The sequence below is a fragment of the Lepidochelys olivacea genome (assembly GCF_965140295.1).
Source record: "Lepidochelys olivacea isolate rLepOli2 genome assembly, chromosome: 11".
Taxonomy (NCBI): Eukaryota; Metazoa; Chordata; order Testudines; family Cheloniidae; genus Lepidochelys; species Lepidochelys olivacea.
In genome coordinates, this window is record NC_140421.1 from 32,250,711 (window position 1) to 32,275,170 (window position 24,460).

General features: G+C 36.7%; 1 protein-coding gene across 12 annotated transcripts in view; it reads left to right on the forward strand.

The window, feature by feature from the left end:
• The window catches only part of PKP4 (plakophilin 4), a 241,943-nt gene that overhangs the window by 164,587 nt on the left and 52,896 nt on the right, over positions 1-24,460 (forward strand). For all 12 annotated transcript variants that reach the window (XM_084642560.1, XM_084642567.1, XM_084642566.1 and 9 more), the window contains 2 exons: positions 4,042-4,170; positions 20,164-20,377. In XM_084642560.1, the coding sequence (XP_084498686.1) occupies positions 4,042-4,170; positions 20,164-20,377 (343 nt within the window). The remainder of the gene's footprint in view (positions 1-4,041; positions 4,171-20,163; positions 20,378-24,460) is intronic.

Sequence of the window (24,460 nt, forward strand, 5' to 3'; positions counted from 1 at the left end):
GTGTCTGCTGCAGCTCTTTGCAGCACATGATATTAAAACTCTGTGTGATTTAATTATTAACCAATCAGGATGCTTTTACTATGTTATTAACCAATTGTAGAATACTTGGTCAGTCATTTTGCTGTGAGAATAATATATAGTTATAGCTATAAAATAGTAAATGAAGAGGTATAGCTATAAGATAGTAAATGAAACAATGAATTCACACTGCTGTGGCTCTTTTGGGTAATGGTGATTGCTAATTTGGCTTCTGAACCACTGAGGTCTGAGTATCACTGATTTAAAAGATCTATTTGAGGAGTAAGGTACTGTTTCTTCAGAGTAAAGGTGACTGAACCAGGTCTTCAGAAGTATCAGAAAGACAAAGGGCTTGTCTACACTTGGAAGTTTACTGAAATAGCTATTCCAGAATAATTATATTGGTAAATTTCAAAGAGTAGACAAGCCCATAGTCTCATTTTGGTGAAAATAAAGAAATGGTATGCATTATTCTCTAATCTGTATATTAGAACAAAAGAGGGAGACTGTGAGAAATCTTTTTCTTTGTCTCATTAGTATATTTGTTGTACAAGTTGTAGACACAGTATTCATAGGAAGCTAATTACCATCTTTCTCCATGGCCTTGTAACACTGTATTATTCAAAATATAAAATGGAGTCTGAGCTACAGTACACTGAGCAATAAATGCTTTGGGAAACATAAGAAGAATTCTTATGCTGTATAAAATTCCCATCTCTTATCCATTATCCAGATCTTGTCTTTCCCTGTGACAGCCAGACCCCTCTTAAGGTAAAAAGTATTGCACAAGTTAGGTTTTATGTCTTAAAATTTGCTATGCTGTAGTATCTTGACTGTTAGCAATTTAACAGCATTATAAATATTCCATAAAATATAAAGTAATGAGAGCATTCAATTGAAGATCTAGTTAGAAAGAACTAATATTAACCTCTTGATTCTCTAAATCAAGAATTTCATGTTTTTGTAATATGTTATGTATAATATGATAATTTCATAGTCTGATGGTTTTTAAACTATTATGACTAGTTTGATTATCTGAAATGTGCCCTGTAAAACATTTTATAGTAATGTATATATAATATATATTGTAGAAGCAACCACACTTATTGAAAGTGCAGCCCACAGACTGAGTTTCAGAACCATATTAAAGAAACTCTTTAAAAATTATGCTAAACTCTCTTTATTTTTAAGAAATATACTATTTTCAGAATTACTCCTCTGGTTCTTCATGATTCTGTTCTTGCAGTTTAGTCAACAATAGTTGCTTATTATGACTCTGGACTGAAGAAAATTTATTCTGTTATGTCCAATATTTGACATTATTCACAGACTATCACCCACTGTTAACGATGCTTCTGAAAAAAATTGTAGCCTACCCTACTTTATATTTGTGAACAATTAGGTGTGTAGGTACAGATAAAGCTGCCTTGAGTGTAGTCAGTCCCATCTTCATTGTTTCATCATTAAAACAAGAAATGCACCTGATTTGTTTGTTATCTCCAATGCCTGATCTCGATTTTTTTTAATAAAAATTGTAATATTCACTAACTGACTTTAAAATGTTTTAAAGAGACATTAACAGCACGTGCATGTTACTCCAACAGCTAGGGATGACATCTTTATCATCATACAGCCACTTGTTTCATTTTAAAGGTTATCAGACGTGGCTAGATAAAGCCAAGAGAGCTTTACAGTACAGTTTGTGTCTATTGTGACCTCTGGAAATTATTATCTGGCCCTTGGATTGTGAGGTAATTGAGGCAGCTACCAGATTCCCTCTCTGTCTTTAAAACACCTTTCACACTTTTGGTTCTTCTATAAAATCCATTTAAAATGGAGCATTTTAAATTGAATCCTGTAGAATCCATGGGCCTGTCTCCATTTAAACATGAGGACAACCAAAAATCTGCTCTGTTATAGTCAGTCTACAATGGCAAGGTTGACAAGTTTTAGACACCTCTGTTTTTAAAAGAGACTAACAAACATGGTTTATGTTACACTCCATTGTTTGGAAGGCTCCTGTGTGACCGCTGGTTCTTGGGGGACAAACTACAGGGCAAACTCAAGTATGATCAAAAGTCCACAGAGTTGATTGGCGTAGTTCCCGACATCCCGACTGGACAGGGTTTCCCTGCAACAGTCGCATTAGGCCCCTCAGGGCTATCCGAGGCAGCACAGACAGCCCAATAGTCTTTTTGTAGTAAAGAAAATGAATAGTCACAAAACCAAAAGCAATAGGCCTGTGTCAGGCTTATCTTCTTCCAGAGGGCTCTGACAGTCAGGAGTCTCTGTGGAGGTTCCGGTCTGGTCCTGTTCTCCCTGGTCAGTGCACCTACTGGGCTGTCCTCTTCCCTTTTTAACTGGCCCATCATTATCTGACAGTAAGTGCAGGTATAGCAGGGCAGGGCTGAGTGGGCCCACTGTAGCTCATTAACCCTTGTTGACTCAGTGTGGGGTTAGTATACTCAATCACATCCCTAAATCTTGAAAATGAAATATCTTTTTCCATCAGTTTTGTCATTTTTTCCATTTGGGGAATCTTGATATAGTTCTTGTGTTTCTAATGGAGACAGTTCATTTAATTTAACTGGCTCACTTGTAGTCTTGTCTTAATGATGTCAGCAAGAATAAGTGTAGCTCTAGGAATAGTGTTTGTTTGCTAAGTACTACTGGTGAGCCAATAGAAGTGCAGTATTACTGTTTTGTGTAGAACCTACAAAAAAAAGCACTCCTAAAATTCCATACCATTGTTAATAATAAATCCTTTTATTATTAAAACAGACCTTTAAAAAATCTAATTTACTTTTCACCGCTAGAACTATTTCTTTGCTTTCTGCATTATAATTTGCTTTCACAATGAAACAGTTTTACCTTGTGTTTAGTCCGTTTTAACTGCTGGTTCATGTGTACTACCATACTGCTGCAACCTCTACTGCCGGAAAATGTTTGAATCCAAACAACTGTTTCCATTGAAATTTGAAATATAAAATAGCAATTAAAATATAAATTATTATTAGCTTTTGTTCACATCTTTCTTAATATAGGCAATATTTAAAATTTGAGCCCAAACTTACATAATTTGTGTCTTTTAAAAGAGGATATTTAGAAGGTCAACAACCAAATTGATAGAATTATATGTCACATTCTGAGTCTTAACTGCTTGAAAGGATTACTTTGGAACAACATGATCATTCTGTTCTTGGAACTTTAGTTGCTTCACTTGTTTGGATTTTCAGCAAGAGTAAGCTCTCTGTACTATTTTGTTTAAAATTCTTTAGAAAGAGAAAATAGCCCAACAAATATCACTGAATCAGTTCCTAAAGCTATAAATGTCATGGTTGTGTCTAATGACTTGCCAGATTTTTGGCTACCTAAAATAACTGTGTCCTTGGTGAAACAGTTACAATAAAACAAGTTATAAGTCCACAGTCACTGGACATTTCAACCTGCTACAGCCTTGTGGTACTTTATTTTGATATGGTTGACAATGCCACTTGTATCAGTCCTGTTTTTATCCAAGTATGATTGACTATAAAACAGTAAAAATGTGTTAAATGTTCAGAAAAAGAATGTTCTCAGTTACACCTGTCCTCTGCTGAAATAAATTAATAAGAACTAGGTATCTTCATATGGGTCATCCTCTCCTTTCCTCCCCCACTCTCTTTTTAAAGCTAAGGAGGTTTACATAGATTTCAGTGATTCAGTAAGTAGAGTTAAAGTACATATATTTCACTCTAACTATACAATCTGTAGTAGCAATCTAACTGAGGAAGGCAGTATGGACATTTATAATGGTTTTGCTGTGATGAATAAAGAATATAAAGGCTTCTCCACTGATAGGAAAACTGAAAGGTGGAATGGAATAATGAACCATTTCCACACATTTAGTTTGCTCTTTTACTTTTGATACTTCAGGGCAGCAAATATTTTAGAAAACTGCTAAGACTCTCCAGTAACTATAGGAAGTAAAACATATGTATAAACTAACACCTTCCCTTGAATTTGTTTATCTAATGAAGGGAGTTTGCATGGCGGGATCCAGAATTGCCTGAAGTCATTCACATGCTTCAGCACCAGTTCCCATCAGTTCAAGCAAATGCAGCAGCCTACCTTCAGCACCTGTGCTTTGGAGATAACAAAGTAAAAATTGAGGTACAGTGTTGATTTCTTTTTTCTGTTTCGTAAAGAACTGCAAACAAAGAGCAAGTACACTTTTCCCTTTTATTTTGATCACAAAAGGTGACTGTAACATTTGGATCTAGATCAGTGGTTCTCAAACTTCAGTACTGGTGACCCCTTTCACATAGCAAGCCTCTGAGTGCCACCCACCTCTTATAAACTAAAAACACTTCTTTATTTATATATATATATATATAATACCGTTATAAATGCTGGAGGCAAAGCAGGGTTTAGGGTGGAGGCTGACAGCTTGTGACCCCCCCGTGTAATAATCTTACAACCCCCTGAGGGGTCCCAACCGCCAGTGTGAGAACCCCTGGTCTAGATGCTTTTAAGCATGTGTTTGTACTAGAGGCATGTTAATTCTGAGAATTCTAGATATATTATCACTTCTCTCTTAATATCAAGTGCAAATCATTGAAAGAGGGTAATCCAGCAAAATTGTATTATTAGTATTTAACCTGATGTCAAATCTTATATTATTTCTTAAACGTAGGCTTAATGAAATCAGCATTTAAAGAACTACTACTGATGATTAAGGGGTTCCAAAAAAAATCTACATAGGCCTTCCACTCTTTTTGATGCAAGCATTTTAAGCAAAAGTTGTGGTGTACAGTGAAGCACTAATCAAAACAACCTTGAATATTTATGGAGCTATGGACAGAGTTTATCAAGTGTGATATGGTGGGAAGATATAGGTAAATGGAAGAACATAGTTAATGTCTAGAATTTATATCAACTTTGTACATATAAGGGCTATTGGCCATCGTTTTATTCCTTTCATACAGCAGTAATAAATATCAATTGTTGAAGGAATCTGTTATGTCATACGCATCTCACATGTGCATCTTATTCACCATTCCTTTTATGCAGTGTTATTTATTTTAAAATATTTAGGTGAAAAAATGGAGATGGAGCTAATAACCCAACCAGCAAATTATATGGGAGCACATCTGGTATTTCCTTTTTTTTTGTCCTATTCTCTCTTTTAGTAGAGATCCTTGATCTCCCTTCACTCAACAATTTTTAGTGTTTTATTATCAATAATAATACTTCATGTTATGGTGGAGCACTTGCACTCTCATAGTTAAATTTGCTCCTAGATTTTCATTTTAAGAGATGAAAACGTTCTATACAATCTCTTGTTTGGAGTTAGAAAACCAATTTTAAGTGCTCATTGTTGTTCATTAAATGCTTGACATTATTTAAAAAAAAACAGGTTAGATATTGCTATTTTGAAATGCACTGTGTGACAAAAAAGAATGTCCAGTGTCTAATGGTTTCTTCTGACCCCTTTTGAAAACATACTATGGTAGTCCAAGATATGAAATTAAGCGTGTGTGATTCTTCGCAATGACCAGTTGGGAAGAATGTTTGATAAAAGTTGCAATATTTTTTAATGGAGTTAATTAGTTAATATGGAAAAAGTTACTGTTTTAAATGTTAATATAAGTTATGTTGATACGGTGTTACTAAGGATATAAGGTATGGTAGCATAGGAGCTATGTCCACACAATGATAAAAAGTTTAAAATAGTGTGGTGTATCAGATATACTGCTTAACAAATCACCAAAGGACTTCAGAAGATGCAGTTGTAACTCATCCTAACACTGTATGGATTTGTCCTGAGGGCTACACCATAAGTAGTAGCTTATGAGTTTGCTCCTCCCTTTATTCTCCTGGATCTAGTACTTCAGTTAAAGCTTCAGTAGTTTGTTCTTTCAGATCCAGAGATTCCAGATTCACTCTTCAGGGAGCTACATATGTGGAATGAACAGCTATGGACACCTGAAGCATGGGACAAGCTTCCCCAGATAGGAGCAGAGTGTAACCCACGCTTACACAAAATGTCTGCACCATATATACAAGTTCGAGTCTGCTACTGCCTCCAAGTTAACAGACCTTACTTAATCCCTCAGCCAAAGCACAAGAGGTTCAAAATTTTAGCTTCATGAATCCTAGGTTTAATTCTGGCAGACTCACATGAAGATTTGAATTTCTGCAAACTACCTGAGGCTCAGAACAAGCATCACTGGCATGAGGAGTTTATAACCCAGGCTGACACAGTGTGGCTTCTTGTCCCCCTCTCATGGCTAGATGATATGTAATGCATCCCTAATCAGATCATCTACAGGGGACTGAACCATGGACCTGAGGATTTAAAAACATGATCCTCTACTTTCTGAGCTAAAGGATGATGGTCATTAACTCAGACAGTAGCAGATTCATAAGCTTGTTTGAAGTGGAACCACACTGCGTTAGTGTGGGTTTATGCAATATTTTCAGTAGAGGTGGTGGTTCAAGGCATTTTGGAATAAGTTATAATTTACAATGGCAGAGTATAAGATGGGCCAGTGTATTAAATATTGACACTACTTCAATCATGCGTTAGCAAAAATCATAATTTTTGTCATTTAATGCTGGCCCTGACTGTCAGGGAAGAGTCAACATAGTAGTCAGGCCTGCTGGTGGATTGAGGTATTCATCCTGTTACTGCAGTTGCTCCTGCCTTTCTTAAATTTCCAGAAGTTCGGGAGATCTTGTAGCATCTTTCAGGAAGATACAAGATGACTCACAGAACATGGGAGAACAAAAGATGAGGACTTACAGTTAGAAAGAACAGGAGGTAGGTCAAAGAATCACACAAACACCAGGAAGAGGCAGGTCTACATGATTGGTGACTCCCTACTAAAAAGAACAGAGAGGCCTGTCACCAGAGCTGATCCAGAAGAGTGTGTGGTCTGCCAGTAGGACTTGAAGCTGAAGAGAATCCTAATGGGAGCAGGAAAGAATCCACTGATGGTCCTTCATGTGGAAACAAGTGATACTGCTAGATTCTTGCTGGAATGCATCAGGGGAGACTATGCCAGGCTGGGGAAGATGCTTAAAGAAATGGAGGCTCAGGTGATCTTCAATGGGATTCTGTCTGTCCCTATAGGAGGAGAACTAAGGTGAGACAAGATTATGATGATCAACAGATGGCTCAGGCATCAATGCTATAAGGAGGGCTTTGGGGTGTTCTATCACTGGGAGGCATTCATGAACAGAGGACTGTTCTCATGTGATGGACTCCACCTGAATAGGGAGGGAAATAGGTTTCTGGGATGGAGGTTGGCTCAACTGATTAAAAGAACTTTAAACTAGGAACTCAAGGGAGATGGCTGGAAGATGCTCATGTAATCTCCACGCCTAATTCTAACGTGACCAGGAGGAAAATCCAGAAAGAGAGAATACAGCAATGGAGAAAGGAACAGCAATGGGTAGGAGAATGGACATCCAGAGGAAAGATAATGACAATACCAATGAAGCTAACAGTCTGGTATGTGACCGTGGCAGTGGAATGAATGTACCAGAATCTGGGTGAAGCCAAGCAGAAACAACTATGATGTTTTTATACCAGTACAAGCAGCCTGGGTAACAAAATCAAGGAACTAAAACTATTGGTACAGGAAGTGAAACAAGCTGTTATAGGGATAACAAAACATAGTAGAATAGTAGTAGACTGGAGTACAGGTATTGAAGAATATATGCTGTTCAGAAAAGACAGAAATAAAGGTAAAGTGATCGAGTAGCATTGTATATTAATAATGATGTAGACTGTAAAGAAATTAGAAGTGAGGGAATAGATAAAATAGTCTGTTTGGGTCAAAATCACTTAGGGGAAGAAAGCTACTAGAGGTTCCCCTGGAATAATGCTTGGGGTATGGTGCAGACCCCCAGGATCTGATTTGGGTATAGATAGAGACTTCTTGAATGTTTTTAATTAAATAAATGGTACCGGAAATTGTGTGATTATGGGAGACTTTAGCTTCCCAGATATTGATTGGAGGACAAGTGCTGCTATTAATAGTAGAACCCAGATTTTCCTGGATGTGATAGCAAACAGATTTCTTCACCAAATAGTCACTGAACCAACAAGAAGCAATACCATTTTAGATTTGGTATTGGTGAGTAATGAAGACCTCATAGAAGAGCTGGTTGTAGGAGAGTAATCATGAGCTAATTCAGTTTAAACTAAATGAAAGGATAAACAAAAATAGATCTGCAATTAGGGACCTTGATTTCAAAAGGGCAAACTTTTAAAAAAATTAAGGGAATTAGTTAGGGAAGGGAGTGGACTGGACTGAAGAATTCAAGGATCTAAATGTGGAGGATGCATGGAATTACTTTCAATCAAAGTTGCAGAAGCTATCAGAAGCCTGCAACCCAAACAAAGGGGAAAAATTCATAGGGAAAGGTTGCACACCAAGCTGGATGAGCAAGCATCTTAAACATGTTATTAAGAGAAAGCAGAAAGCCTACAAGGAATGGAAGATGGGAGGGATCAGCAAAGAAAGCTACCTCTTGGAGGTCAGAAAGTGTAGGGATAAAGTGAGAACTGCCAAAAGCCAAGCAGAGTTGGACCTTGCAAAGGAGATTTAAAACCAATAGTAAAAGGTTCTTTAGTCATATACATAAAAAAGAAAACAAGGAAAGAAGAAGTGGGACTACTAAACACTGAGGATGGGGTGGAGATTAAAGATAATCTAGGAATGGCCCAACACCTAAACAATTTTTTTTCCTCAGTTTCTAATGAAGGTAATGAGGAATGTTGGGATAGTGGTAGAGTGGCTAATGGAAATGGCGATATGGAAGTAAGAATTAGCACATCCAAGGTGGAAGTCATCTTAACGGGACTAACTCGGGGGCCCCAGATAATCTCCATCCAAGAATATTGAAGGAACTGGCAAATAAAATTGCAAGCCCAATAGCAAGGATATTTATTGAATCTGTAAAATTAGGGGTCATACCCTGTGACTGGAGAATTGCTACTCTAATACCTTTTTTTGAGAGAGGGGAGAAAAGTGATCCAGGAAACTACAGGACTGTTAGTTTGACCTCAGTTGTATACTAGGTCTTGGAACAAATTTTGAAAGAGGAAGTAGTTAAGGACATAGAGGTAAATGGTATTTGGGATAAAATAAATATGGTTTTACAAAAGGTAGACAGTGACCAACCTGATCTTCTTTGAGAAGATAACTGACTTTTTTGACAAAGGAAATGCAGTAGAGCTAATCTGCCTGGATTTCAGTAAGGAATTTGATACAGTTCCACATGGGAAATTAGTTAAATTGAAGAAGATGGGGATTAATATGAGAATTGAATGGTGGATAAGGAACCAGTTAAAGGGGAGACTACAACAGGTCATACTGAAAGGTGAACTGTCAGGCTGGAGGGAGGTTACAAGTCAAGTTCCTCAGGGATTAGTCATGGGACCTATCTTATTTAACATTTAATGACCTTGGTATAAAAAGTGGGAGAGGGTTGATAAAATTTGCAGATGACACAAAGTTGGGAGGTATTACAAATACGGAGAAGGACCGGAATATCATTCAAGAAGATCTGGATGACCTTGAAAACTGGAGTGATAGAAATAGGATGAAATTTAATAGTGAAAAGTGCAAGGTCATACACTTAGGGACTAACAAGAATTTTTGCTATAAGCCTGGGACGTATCAGTTGGAAGTGACAGAGGAGAAGAAAGACTTTAGGTATATTGGTTGATCACAGGATGACTCTGAGCCGCCAGTGTGATGCAGCTGTGAAAAAGACTAATGCAGTCCAAGGATGCATCAGGTGAGGTATTTCCAGTAGAGACAAGGAAGTATTAGTACCATTATATAAGGCACTGGTGAGACCTCATCTGGAATACCATGTGCAGTTCTGGTCTCCCATGTTTAAGAAATATGAATTCAAACTGGAATGGACACAGAGGAGGGCTACAAGGACGATCAGAGGAATAAAAAACTTATCTTATGAGAGGAGACTTAGAAAAGCTTGGTTTGTTTAGCCAAAAGAAGGTTGAGGGAAGATAGGACTGCTTTCTACCAATACATCAGAGGGATAAGTACCAGGGAGGGGTGGGAGTTAAATTATTTAAGTTAAGCACCAATGTTGACACAGAACAAATGGATATAAACTTCATCAATAAGTTTGGGCTTGAAATTAGACAAAGGTTTGTAATAGGGCTGTGCGATTAATTGTGCGATTAATCACACTGTTAAACAATAATAAAATACCATTTATTTAAATATTTGTGGGTGTTTTCTACATTTTCAAATATATTGATTTCAATTACAACACAGAATACAAAGTATAGAGTGCTCACTTTATATTTATTTTTATTAAAAATATTTGCACTGTAAAAATGATAAAAGAATACTATTTTTCAGTTCCCCTAGTGCAAGTACTGTAGTGCAATCTCTTTATCATGAAAGTTGAACTTACAAATGTATAATCATGTACAAAAAATAACTGCATTCAAAAATAAAACTATGGAAAACTTTAGAGCCTATAAATACACTCAGTCCTACTTGTTGTTTAGCCAGTCGCTCAGACAAACAAGTTTGTTTACATTTGCAGGAGATAATTCTACCCACTTCTTGTTTACAGTGTCACCTGAATGTGAGAATGGACATTCACTGGCACCGTTGTAGCCAGCATCACAAGATATTTACGTGCCCAATGTGCTAAAGATTCATATGTCCCTTCATGCTTCAGCCACCATTCCAGAAGACATGCATCCATGCTGATGATGGGTTTTGCTTGATAACAGTCCAAAGTAGTGGGGACTGACTCATGTTTATTTTCATCATCTGAGTCAGATGCCACCAGCAGAAAGTTGATTTTCTTTTTTGGTTGTTTGGGTTCTGTAGTTTCCATGTTGGAGTGTTGCTCTTTTAACTTCTAACCCTCTCAGACCCCGTGTGCTGTAGCTATCTTTAGAAATCTCACATTGGTACCTTTGAGTTTTGTCAAATCTGCGATGTAGGTGTTTTTAAAATGAACAGCATGTGCTGGGTCAACATCTGAGACTGCTATAACATGAAATATATGGCAGAATGTGGGTAGAACAGAGCAGGAGACATACAATTCTCCTCCACGGAGTTCAGTCACAAATTTATTTAATGCATTTTTTTAACGAGCGTCATCAGCATGGAAGCATGTTCTCTGGAATGGTGGCCGAAGCATGAGGGGGCACACAAATGTTTAGCATATCTGGCACGTAAATACCTTGCAATGCCAGCTACAAAAGTGTCATGCAAAAGCCTGTTCTAACTTTCAGGTGACATTGTAAATAGGAAGCGGGCAGCATTATCTCCTGTAAATGTAAACACACTTGTTTGTTTTAGTGATTGGCTGAATAAGAAGTAGGACTAAGTGGACTTGTAGGTTCTAAAGTTTTACATTATTCTGTTTTGGAGTGCAGTTATGTAACAAAACAAATCTATATTTGTAAATTGCACTTTCACAATAGAGATTGCACTTGAGTGCATTAGGTGAATTGAAGAATACTATTTCTTTTGTTTATTATTTTTACAGTACAAATATTTGTAATCAAAAATATATAAAGTGAGCACTTTGTATTCTGTGTTGTAACTAAAATAAATATATTCAAAAATGTACAAAATCATCCAAAATATTTAATAAATTTCAATTGGTATTCTGTTGTTTAACAGTGCGATTAAAACTCTGATTAAACACGATTAATTTTTTTTAGTTAATCGTGTGAGTCAACTTTAATGAATCAACAGGCCCTAGTTTCTAACCATCCGAGGAGTGAAGTTCTGGAACAGCCTTCCAAGGGGAATAGTGGAGGCAAAAAACCTACCTGGCTTCAAGGCTGAGTTTGATAAGTTTATGGAGGGCATGTCATGATTTCCTACAATGGCATGTAGCCAATATTCGACTGCTAATAGCAAGTATCTCCAAAAGCCAGTGAGGAACACTAGATGGAGAGGGCTCTGAGTTACTACAGAGAATTCTTTCCCGGGTGTCTGGCTAGTGGGTCTTGCCCACATGCTCAGAGTCTAACTGATTATCCTTTTTTGGGGTCGAGAAGGAATTTTTCCTGGGTCAGATTAGCAGAGACCAAGGTGTTTTTTTGCCTTCTTTTGCAGAATGGGCCACAAGTCACATGCAGTTTTAAACTAGTGTAAATGGTAGATTCTCTGTAACTTGAAGTCTTTAAATCACGATTTGAGGACTCCAATAACTCAGCCAAAGGTTATGGGTTTATTACAAGGGTGGGTGAGTGAGTTTCTGTGGCCTGCAATGTGCAGGAGGTCAGACTAGATCATCATGATGGTCCCTTCTAGCCTTAAAGTCTGAGTCTGAGTCTATCTTTCAGGAAGTGAATGGTGACACAAATTTACTCATAGAAGTTCTCTGCAGCTGACAGGTTGTTATTGCTAAAAATAAGGTTGTGATCTTGACAACAGTTGGTTAGGAATTTTACATGAGAATTATTTATTGACAGAAAATGTAGTTTCTGCAAAATGTCAATTTTCCACAGGATAATTTTGATTTTGCACAAAAAAGGAGGGTGAGGGGTCAGTTCAACTAGAAAAAGTTTAGCCTTGAGTACTTTCAACATTAAACTGCATTTCCATGTCATGGTGCAGTGCCTCTTGGGGAGTTTTAGTTTACAGTGCTTGATGGAATAGGGAAATTGACTAAACATGTTTTTCTGTTTGTTAAAGGCAGGATTGCACTAGGGACCCAGCCCACCTATCCAAATCCTTGAAAGTGCTGAAATAAACTAAATGTCTCCTGGGTTCCTTGTCATGTCCATGTTGCCTCCAACACAATTGCTAATACACTCCATGAAGCATTCACCTCCATCTCCAACACATACTGGAATGCAATAGATATCTCACTTCATCCAACTCACTCTGTCATGAAAAAGCTTACTGACAACCACAGCAATGTTAAAGCAGAATAACTTTCCAAATGAATGGGCTATGTAAACATAAGAACAGCTATACTGGGTCAGACCAAAGGTCCATCTAGCCCAGTACCCTGTCTTCCGACAATGGCCAGTGACAATAGAGATGTGACATCTGTGACAGTCAGATGTGTTGATCTGTTGATATGAGAGAACATGTGGTCATCATCAAGGTTTAATGCAGCAGAGCAAACTGGAGTCTGTTATCAACAGTGTCATAGGTGATGTGAAGGTGGTAAGGAGTATTGGAGATATTTGCCTTGACTTCTTATTTTCATGCTTTCAACCATTTAGGTGGGTGGATGAGTCCTGATGAAATCTTAGCTGTCACTAAATTTGGTTTGTGTTTGTTAATTTATATAGCACTTTTCTTTCAATAATCTCATTGTGTCTTTACATTCATTAAAAGTATTAGTGAAACAGATAAATTAAGTGACTTACCCTGGGCTCATCTAAGCAAGGCTGTGGCAAAGCCTGGAAACAGAACCCAGAAGTACCAAAAATGTACACTTAAATATCAGCAAGCAACTGACTTATGTGGATAAAATACTCTGTTTGATGACGGCACTTTATTTTTCTTGTATCTGTCAGTAGAGATAAAGATCCAAATCATGCAAGTTGCTAAGCACCTCCTGTGATGTGCTAACTTGTGTGATTTGAGAGCCCTGAACTTCTTGTAAATTTCAATACTCCTCAAAGAGTATTGAAAATAACAAGAAGCAGCAGTATTTATTGTACTGTATGAGGTCACAAAATGCTCTTCTTCGTGGACAGCAATTGATTTCACTTAGAACCTTGTAAATTCCTCTCCTTGTAAATTGGAGTGAAAGATAGCCTCTGACATCCCCATCTGAGATTAATTTTCTGTGTTCTGTACCATTTCCTCCAGGTATTTTACTGTTCTGTGTTTGAGCTCAGGATGATCTTTTTCATTTAATTTCTCGTGTGTAAAATGGAATTGTGCCTATGGTGCTGAGAGAAGGGAGTGGGGGGTATAGGAACAAACACTTTTGATCTATTAAGCTACTGAGAGGTTGAGCTGACAGCTGTGTCCCCCAAACAGGGAAACCATACAATTTCTGAGATTTCTAGAGGTCCTGGGGGCCTTACAGGGAGAAACAAGTTCTGTCTCTTTCCTACTTGGGAGGGAACAGAGCTAGTGGCTTCCTAGTAAGGGAAGAGAACAGAGACACAGAAGAGCTGTGGAACTTGCCTCCTTGCTTACCCAGAGAAGCTGTTCTCATCCATATGAATCTGAAGAGACTTTCTTACTGTGTTCCTATTTGGACTGCATTGAAGGAAGTGGAGACTGGTCTTTTGGTCCCTGATTTACAGGAGGATTGCCCCCAAACCTAGGTTGGAGACAACAGTCCTATTACAGTTCCTTTTTAATTTTCTTCATTTATTTAAACTTTTCCATAATTGTTGTTCCAGTGCAATTTTTCTAATATCAAAAGACTTCATTATATTAGGGAGAAAAATACTTCAAATCTTACTAAGAAATAGACACACTGACCTCTTTACAAGACATTTATAATGCTGGAAAAGAGGCATACATTTTTTAACAGTGAGGATAATTAACCATTGGAACAATTTACCAAGGGTTGTGATGGATTCTCCATCACTGACAATTTTTAAATCGAGATTGGCTGTTTTTCTAAAAGACATGCTCTACGAATTATTTGGGGGAAGTTCTATGGCCTATGTTATATAGGTGGTCGGACTAGATGATCACAGTGGTTCCTTCTGGCCTTGGAATCTATTAATCTATTTGCCCCACACATGTAAAGAAACTGGCACAGACCCCTGCACCTGTGTTTCATCATATTTGCATTGGACTCCTATTTCACTAGGATTAAGTATAAATACTGATTTACATGAGAGACAGCTCAAAATTCACTATAGCATATATGTCTGAAAACAGCAAATAAACTTTTAAAAAACTTACACCGCAGTTCAAAGGCTCAGTCCTGTTCTCCATGCAGTTAATGGAAGTTTTACCATTTACTGAAAAATGGGTGTGGGATCAAGCCGAATTAATCTTTTGTTACGGTTTTGGAGCCACTTCCTCTGACTGTGTCCAATTATTAGAAATTTGTGGGCATAAAGTAATAATATTCTTTGACTAGATTTATAATTATAAAGACTTAGATTGTGGATTTACCACTAGCTCCGAGGAAATGAGAGCGCATAGGTGCGCTGCCCCAGGAGCAGACCAGGGACTAAATTGTGACTGAGTTGCAATTCAATCCCTAATTTCATACACCTTGCTCTGGAGGTCGAGGTGAAATAATCTGCAGCAATTTATTTTCTGTCACAGATTATACTGGATGGTGCATCGTGGGGAGTACAGAGTCAAGGTCTCAACCACCTGAGGGTCAGTAGGAGGCCCAGAGAAGTTGTGCTCCAGTCCTGTGATGTAGTCATGGCAGGGAAATGTGAAATATCTTGCTCCCCAGCACAATCCTATTACACTAGTAATAGTAACAATGTTGACCTTAGGTAGTAGGCGAAGGTAATGCCTTCCTTAATAGGTTTCAGAAGTGTAGTTTGTAGTTGAATTCTGTATTTTGGCTTATGGCTCTTGGATACCCTCAGCTAAAATATATTTTTATTTTTACTTTTACTTTTTAAAATCTTGGGACTGTTTCTGTGCTAGGGTTTGTGCTGGCAGTGTGAAATAGAGAAGTTTATAGACGATCTGACTCCTTTTGGTGAGACTGCTTCATATGAGGTGCAGCACTACATATTTAAGGATTTCTGGGATAGTGTTTATCTGCATTCACTGATCTGTATGAAGTCTTTGCTTTTGTGACACAGTGCTTCAATTTTGTCTTTATTGGGTTTATGTTTAAATGATAAAAAGTAGCCTTTTTAATGTTTGTTTTTTGTTTCTCCTGTCTTAAATGCATACATAATTAAGATAATTTTTTAATGGAAAGGAAAAAAGTTATTGAATGTGACTGTAGTATCAATTCACATATACATATTAAGATGAGGTCTTGCTTGTTTATTTAATTCCAGTTAGCATTGAATATTTGTGATATGTATATTTTTAACTTTATATAGTAACCAAGTCAATATTATTATATATGTATTAAAGCCATTCACATAAGGCCTGCTCCATGATTTTTTGTGCCAAAGACTGAATTTATTAGGTCAGCCTATCCAAGAGAAAAGGACAAATATTTGTCCCCTTTATGAAAAGGCAAAAATACCCCAGTCCTTCCAGCTCCATGCTGTGGGTTTGTAGAACTACTCTGAGAAAGGAAAAATCTCACAAATGAGATCCACATACTGGATCCATCATTCCTTTCCCTTCAGACTCCACTGGGACAAAGCAGCCCTTAGGAATTTCTGTAGCACTAGAGCTGAAATAACTTGTTTGTGCCAGCCTCTAGTAGGAGAGAGAAGTGTGTTCAAATCTTTCAAAAGAGACTGCTTCAATGAGGCCTTTATCAGTTCTTCCCTGACTGGCTAACATTGAATCAGCCAAGGAGAAATTGTCCCTTAAATTAGGATGCTGGGTGGAGATTTACTCAACTTGAGGAGGCTTAATGGAGTCTGTGACTCCTGGGAAGGAGCTATGAATGAGGAGAATGCCCCCTTCAAATCAGAGATAAGCAGCCAAGAGGCTATTTTGGATCGGAGAGGGCCCATAATTACTTTTACCACCCAAATCAGTAAAGCCTTATCTAAAGCTCCCTTAACTTTGTATTTTTCATTATTTAGACTCATTGTTTTATCACTATTATAAGGATCAGATTAATTTACTAGACTATCAAGGGTATTAAAAGCCTTGCAAAATGAACTAAAATGCTTGCATTGCTGCAACATATGAAGGTATGCAAATTACTTATCTACAATGAACCAATCTTTACTATTTAAATTGCCTATGAAACTAAACAGAACGATTAAGCAGTGAACATGTTTAAAGAACATCTATCAACAACTTGCATTTTTCTTTGAATACTTTAAATTACTGATACTTCATTTCATGAACTGTCGTTTGGGGTTTTTTTCTTTTTTTCATTTAGAAAAGAAAGTGCCCGTTGGTATTAATGACAATTGTTATAGTTTTGTTTAGAATAGTTCTTTGAATAGATGGATGGTTGTTCAGTGAAAAGGTCTTGTGAATGGATTTCTGATTCAGATTTCATTTTACATTAAATACCCAAAACAGCATTCAATCAAGTTATGACTAAGGCATGGAAATGGGACGTAAAACCATCATCACTCTTTTCTTAACTCACCCTGATGTGTCTAGATGTCATTGAAATCTCATGTATTCACATTTTGTTACCACATGCACTGTATTGTTGGAAGCACAATAGGGAGATTTAAGAATGGGGAAAAAAAAAAATCTTTGCTCTGAATGTTCTTGCCTTACTTGGATGGAGCTAAAACTATAATGTTTTGTAAAGTTGCTCTTTGCATCAAAAGGAGCAGAAGTAAAAAAGGCTTGTAATGGATACCAAATTAATAGATAATTTGGGTATTGACAGTGTGCTTGGTGCAGTACAGCATTTAGAAGAGACAAGGTTCTAACAACAGGAATCTTACTATATAAATCACTGTAAGCACTGATTCAATCTCTTGTATACTGCAGGTTTCAGAGTAGCAGCCGTGTTAGTCTGTATTCGCAAAAAGAAAAGGAGGACTAGTGGCACCTTAGAGACTAATAAATTGGTTAGTCTCTAAGGTGCCACTAGTACTCCTTTTCTTTTTGTATACTGCAGATACAGTATTAGAGATTGCTGACATAGTAATGACTTCTTATAATAGATTAATACCTCATCACTGTTATTTCAGTTTCATAATAGTGTCACTATATGTAAGTGTGATACATATATATAGTGTCAATTTGCAGGGTAGCTCTATACTGTGTTGTGGAAGTACAAACAAGTATATACCAGACTGTCAATTGCACAGTAACCCCAACAATAGTAAACTAGATTACAGTAAGGATTGATTGACTTTAGGGCTTTATTTTAAAAACAGACTTTTTTGTTAAACAGGTGAATAAAAAAAAAATCCAAATTCACCAGCCGTTCATTTATTTCTTTTTTCTACATAAGAAGAGTTGAGCTGATCAGTTACAAAATTTGAATTATATTACTGATGGTTTTACATTTCAGAATTCATTCTGAACCTTTTTGGCTTATTTTAGGGGTGTATATATATATATATATATTATATATATAAAGGCTCCTATCATCTTGCAATCTAAGCACCACCCTTAGATAATTTGACATATAAGGTTCCATCTTAAAAATTTCCATTTGATAGATTTGGCTAGACCCTAATACTGTGTATTTTTTGGAACTGTATTATTCTCTTGGGATAAATCGATATACTAAAACTTTTCATTAAATTTTCAATCTTTTTGAGTGTTTGTCCCTATGTGGAGTGCAATTTATATGTAGTGCATTTTAGGTAGCTCATGTTCTCCATGCACTCAGTTCCAGAGAATTCTTCCGAGCAGTATCTGTTTCGTCCACACATGCACCCCTGCTCTCCTAGTGCTATTCACTGAGGTTATAAAGGGGCTGCCGCACTGCCGCAATCTCAGTTCTCTGTCACCACTTGTGGTCTGGGATGGAGCCTCAGTGCTCACTGGAACTCTTTGGCCTTTTTCCTGTAAATAGTTAGGAATGGTTAGTTTATAGTTTAGATTAGTGTATTTTGGGGTGTGGTGCTGTCACTGAGACTCCCCCTGGTGTATGCTAGTGATCCCTGCTCACACCCCACACGCTCCCTGTGTTCCGCCTGGGGGAAGCCCATATTCCTTCCAGGTTCAGTATTTGTAAGTCATTTCTGTGGACGACAAAGCAGTTGAGGGAGGTCTGCCTGGGATGCCAGCTGGTACGAGTCTTGGTGCAAAACCCATTGCCAAATCCCTTACCAAGATAGGATAGGGGTCGAGCCAGAGCCATGCTCTCTGCGTGAAGCTTCCCCACCATGCCCAGATGACTCAATGCCTTCCAGCATCTGGTTAAATCTGTGGTGGAGACCCTTTATATTCCTCTGGAAGATATCCAAGAGGCTCCATATAGACTGCTGGACATTCTGCACAGCACAGGCCCAAGCAGGGTGGCTCTACCAATTAACGAGGCCATCCTTGAATCAGCCAACACACTCTAGCAGATGCTGGCCACCATAGCTCTGGGGTTCAAGTGAACAGAGAAGAGTTAATTTGTGCTCATTAAGTGATCAGGATACATTTCCTTTGACCTGGCCCTTGACTCACTGGTGATGACAGTGACAGGCCAGGTCTACATCTAATGAGAAAGGCTAAAAGAATAGACCTCTTTGGGAGGAAAGAGCACTCACTGGCCTCCCTCTGGTTCTGGGTTTCAATCTGCCAGGCACTGATGGTCATGTACGACTTTACCATCTATAATAGACTGACCAAATTCATAAAGGACAGTTGGAGCAGTTTCAGGTCCTAATTGATGAGGGGAAACTTGAATAGAGACAAGAGGCTAGTCAATTTCATTTTTGCTCCTTGTAAATTTTGTTTTCTGGTTCTCACATGCTAATACAATGCTGCAATATTTGCCTTGCAAACAGTGCTGAGGGATTTTTAAAGATTGCTTTAATTAGAATTTATTATTTATTATGTAAACAATGCTATTAATCTTGTTTTGAGCCAGATTTAACCCTAAGTTTTCTCTTCTGTTTTTCTTTAAGTAACAGGTATGCAGGTTTTCCTACTATAGTTATTATTTTATGTAGTTAGTTATTTAATACATTTTTGTCAACTAAATCTTGCTTGTAAGAAGGAACCTTTTCTATGCCAAAACTCTTATTGAAATGAAGTTATATAGCTGGTATTAAAACTCTATAATTTTGCTTCTCTAGCATTACTGTGGTACTCTTGGAATTCCTTATAGAGGTATTCTTAGATGTGGGAAGTACTGTGGTACGGATTGTAACTTGCAAACAGTATGTAAAGATTTCAATAATAATTGCTTTATAAATGTCTAAAAATAGTTGTGTATAATGGAAGTACCAGTAAACACTTAGCTGTGCAATAAAATGTGAGTGTTATACTGATAACTCCCCATGTACAACAGCATTTCTTCTTGGAATAGAAAGATATTTTTTATTTTCTTTATATATTTTTTTTCATTTTATGCACAGAATGAAACTTATTTAACCATTAATTTGAACTAATATTGAGTATTATTTTCTAGGTATGTAGGTTAGGAGGAATCAAGCATCTGGTTGACCTTTTGGATCACAGAGTCCTTGAAGTTCAGAAAAACGCTTGTGGCGCACTGAGAAATCTCGTTTATGGAAAGTCGACTGATGAAAATAAAATAGCAATGAAGAATGTTGGTGGGATACCTGCCCTTTTGAGATTGTTAAGAAAATCTATTGATGCAGAAATAAGAGAGCTCGTAACAGGTATGTTTTGGAAAGGAAATAGCATGTGGTGAAGTAAATTATATTTCTCTGTGGCAGTTGAAGCTAAGTTATTTGGCTGGAAAATGCATGCTAACGTTGCAGGATATCTATTAGAATTTTCTTTGTGCATTACTAATTTGGCCAATATATCAATCTAGATTTCATTATGATTATTGTCACTTAAATATGAGTTGTATATACCCACAGATGCATTGTGAAAAATGTAGAATAACTAAACATCCAATTTGTGGATGCATTTGATCCACAGATGCAGTCCTCAATTCCTGCATGTGACTGTTGCTGTATTAAGCTCTATTGTTGATCTTGTTACATTTTTAGGATTCTACTGACAACTATTTTAAACTTGATCTTGTAGAATTCCAAAAATGGACCCAGAAGTGAGCATGTATTTTGATATTCCGGTTCCTTGTTTGACGTAGTGCTTAGGTATTCTGAATTATTTAGCTTTTTTAGTTATATAGCACTTCCTTGCTGATGTTTATTGTTGTCAGTACCACAGTAGTTATATTTTATACTTAAAGATAATCTTATAGAAATATTATAATTGTATTGGTAGATACTTGAATATATGTAGAGGCATACTATTATAGACATTTGTTTCTGTGATTAAATGCAATTTGAAATACACTAAACAGCTGTAAGTGTTAAAATGTGTTCAACACATATAACACTTACACAGCATTAGCGTTCAGTGTGTGAAACAAACATAAAGCATTCAGCAAAATGATGTGAAAGGTTGTTGAAATGTTACCTTAACCAACAGCTATGGTAAATTATTTAACTGTTTGACTATGGTGTATATACTGTAGCTCTAGAGTCTCAGCTACAGATGTTCCAACTTTTGCCAACTACATCTGGAAATGTATTATGCTTATCAATATGCCAGTGCACTTCTAAATATATCATGAGAGATAATAAGCATCAGTTGTTTTGGAGCAATTAAACAATGAAAATTTAAACTCTCTTGCATCTAGTTTTTAAAAAATCAACTTCCATTGTCTAAAATAGAACGCAGTTGTCTAAATCATCACTCTATTCATAAATCCAGAGGTATTTAATTGCCTTAAATCTAGTTGCTTAGATGTGTATTTCTATGACAGCTTAAAAATTTAGTTGTCCAGTGTGCATCAGAGGGCTCTTGGCCTTTTGAGTAACCAATCCAATTGTTCAAATCAGAATGTGAAGCTAAATTTTGGACTGCATATCTCTTTTGTAATATGTAGTACTGTCATGGAAAAAGGTGTTCTGAGAAATTGCTTGATATATGACAAATGTTCCATTTGCAATCTAGTGAAATGATTTTAAAAATGGTATGTTCCTACAAATATTCACTTCATTATATGCACTAAATGGAAAGTAAGTACACCTGGTTGTACATTTAATAAATCACAGCATCTTGTGGTCACATCATACAAAGGAGCTCCGTTTGTATCAGCACAAATTGCCAAGTAAAAAATAAACACACATGATTTATTATTTATGTAAAGATGATTTACATACTTATTTTATGGAGTTAAAGACATTAGAAAAGCATAAGAAAGCCACAGAGGTTTCACTTTCCTTTAACTGTTTTTATTTCTGCTATTTGACAGCCCTTCTGTTTCTATGTAATTTTTTTCTTCCATTTAAAATTTTAATGTTCAATTTAAAATACCTGCAAAATACAGTAATAACTTGATAGGGCTTCATGTTAACTGGTAATAATATCCTAAGCTATATAAACTCCTTATCCTTCAGACTTAGGAGCTTTTTCTACCAGTGATATGGTTATTTCCTTATAAAGAGGAGACAGGTTATTTAATTATTCTTAAACTAAAATGAGTTTAGCTTGTGTGTCATGTTGTATTAGATATGTGCTGGATACATCTGAACTGCAAAGTTTTCAGTCAGATTTTCAGTCATAGAAGGAATTCAATCTTATTTTGTATGAAGAATACACTATAATCTTTCACAAAATTACAGCATGTAATTTGTGAATAAAAATAGAATTTTCAAATAAGTCTATTCATTTCAGTTTTAATTAATTTCAAGTGGATGCTTTAAGAAAGGTGACCTTGAGTCTCATAGATTCTTCAGGCTCCTTTTTTTAAAAAACTACAATGGGATTTTCAAAAGTGCTGAGTGTGGGCTAATTCTGCCCCTGTGGAAGTTAATGGCATTGACTTCAGTTAGAGCAGAGTTATATCAGTGCTAAGCACTTTTGAAAAACCCACCGTATAGACTGTAGAAGGTCAGAGATTTTTTATGACATTTTGAAAAGTATCAGTATATTAAAAAAATAATGTAAAGTACTCAAGCAAAAATATCCAATCATTTCAATTATTCAGTTAACAATTGCAAAACCTAGAAATACAGAGCTATAGATGGCAAACCACACCCTAGCAGTCCCTCATCAATATATTCTTTCCTGCACATAGCATGATACATGTTGAAAAATGTCTGTAGTACAGGTCTACTGGGTAATGCTATGGTCTCTCTTAAATTTCAGATAAATCCCAGCGTTGTTAATTAGTGCTTCAAAGTGTTCATCACATTTCTTATTATACTGTGCCTCTCAGTTTAACACTTTCCTTCATTCTGTAATGAAGTACACGTGTACATTTTTTATATGCGTAAAAGGGTTTTCATGGGTTTTTTCCATCAAATAAATTCAGTCTCATTAGCAATGTCTCAGCACTAATTATGTTTGTTCCCTTTTTTTAAAAGGATTCCTATCGCCAGTGGTTTACTGTCTTTAACTACAGCACATATGTTCTAGCATAATTGGTTATGAAATCCTACCCTCCAGTGTCATTTCTTATGGGATGGGATGGATGCGAATTTTCTTATTATTCCAGATAAACTTAAGAATTATGTAGAGTGAATGTTTTTTATCTGTTTGGATTTCTTTTTTCTTCACTAGGAGGTATTGGCTTATGATTTTTGGCACACTGATAAAGGCAAGCCTTTGACTGTGCAAATAGTTTCTAGAACATATCCAAAATTTTTAAAATCTGAATTCTGGAAACTTGAAATTTCAGGAAAAGAAAATTTCTCTCAGGAAAACAACCTGATCTGGGGAGAAATTGCTGAATGTTGAATAACTGGAACCTTCCATTATTTAAAAACAATAGTAAGTGATGTAATAAGGTGATTGAAAAGGCAGAAAAACTTGGAAATAGAAACCATATCCAGAACTAAATACAGAATCTGCATTTGTGTTGATGTGTAAGGATCCTTCCTATGAGTTCCAAAGTAGCCCATCATTCATATTAGTGCAAAGAGTTCTTTATGAAAATTGTGTGAGTTATGTTTGAAGCACACATTGCACAGTAATATTCCTAAAATAGTGGTAACAAAGTTGATAAAGATATCAATTAATCAAAACAATTATTTTACTGAAACAAATATCCGAGGAGAGATTTTTCTGCAGCATGCTTAAAATTGAGGGACATTGCAGGAGATCATTCAGACATTATGATCTTTCAGATCATTCAGACATTATCATCTGTTCTTAAGATGCAAACATTCTTTCAAAATTAATTTTAAAAGTCTCCTTTTTTGTTAAACTAGGTAAACGTACAGAAGGTTTGGCATCAAACTGGGTATAGAAACTTAACCTAATTGCATGTTCATACAAAGGAATTTTACTGTGTTAGAGATAGTTAAGACACTTAGGTTTTTGGCATCAACCTAAAAGCAAAGTGGTCTAAGGCCTGGGAAGGACAAAGCTCTGTTGGAAAACCCAAGTGAAAGGCAGGACTTAAAGGGGCCCAGAGATGGGGTGAAGGCCCTGGAGATGGCAAACAGTGTGTTGAACTCTTTGCTACTCCAGAAGGAGTTCATTCATTTTAGACTGCATGACTTGGCTGGAGGGCTGAGCCACTGAAGACCCATCTAGTAAGGTCAACAACCTACGGGGAGCACTTGGCACAGGAGAACCTGCAGCATCGCACTCAGCTAACAGGAGACACTCACGAGAGGCAAGTGTCCCTGTCACAGTCTCCCCATAAAGAATTCAACAATTCAAGGATATCAGACCTTTCTTGAGCCTTCAAAATGGGACAAAACCATAACCACTGC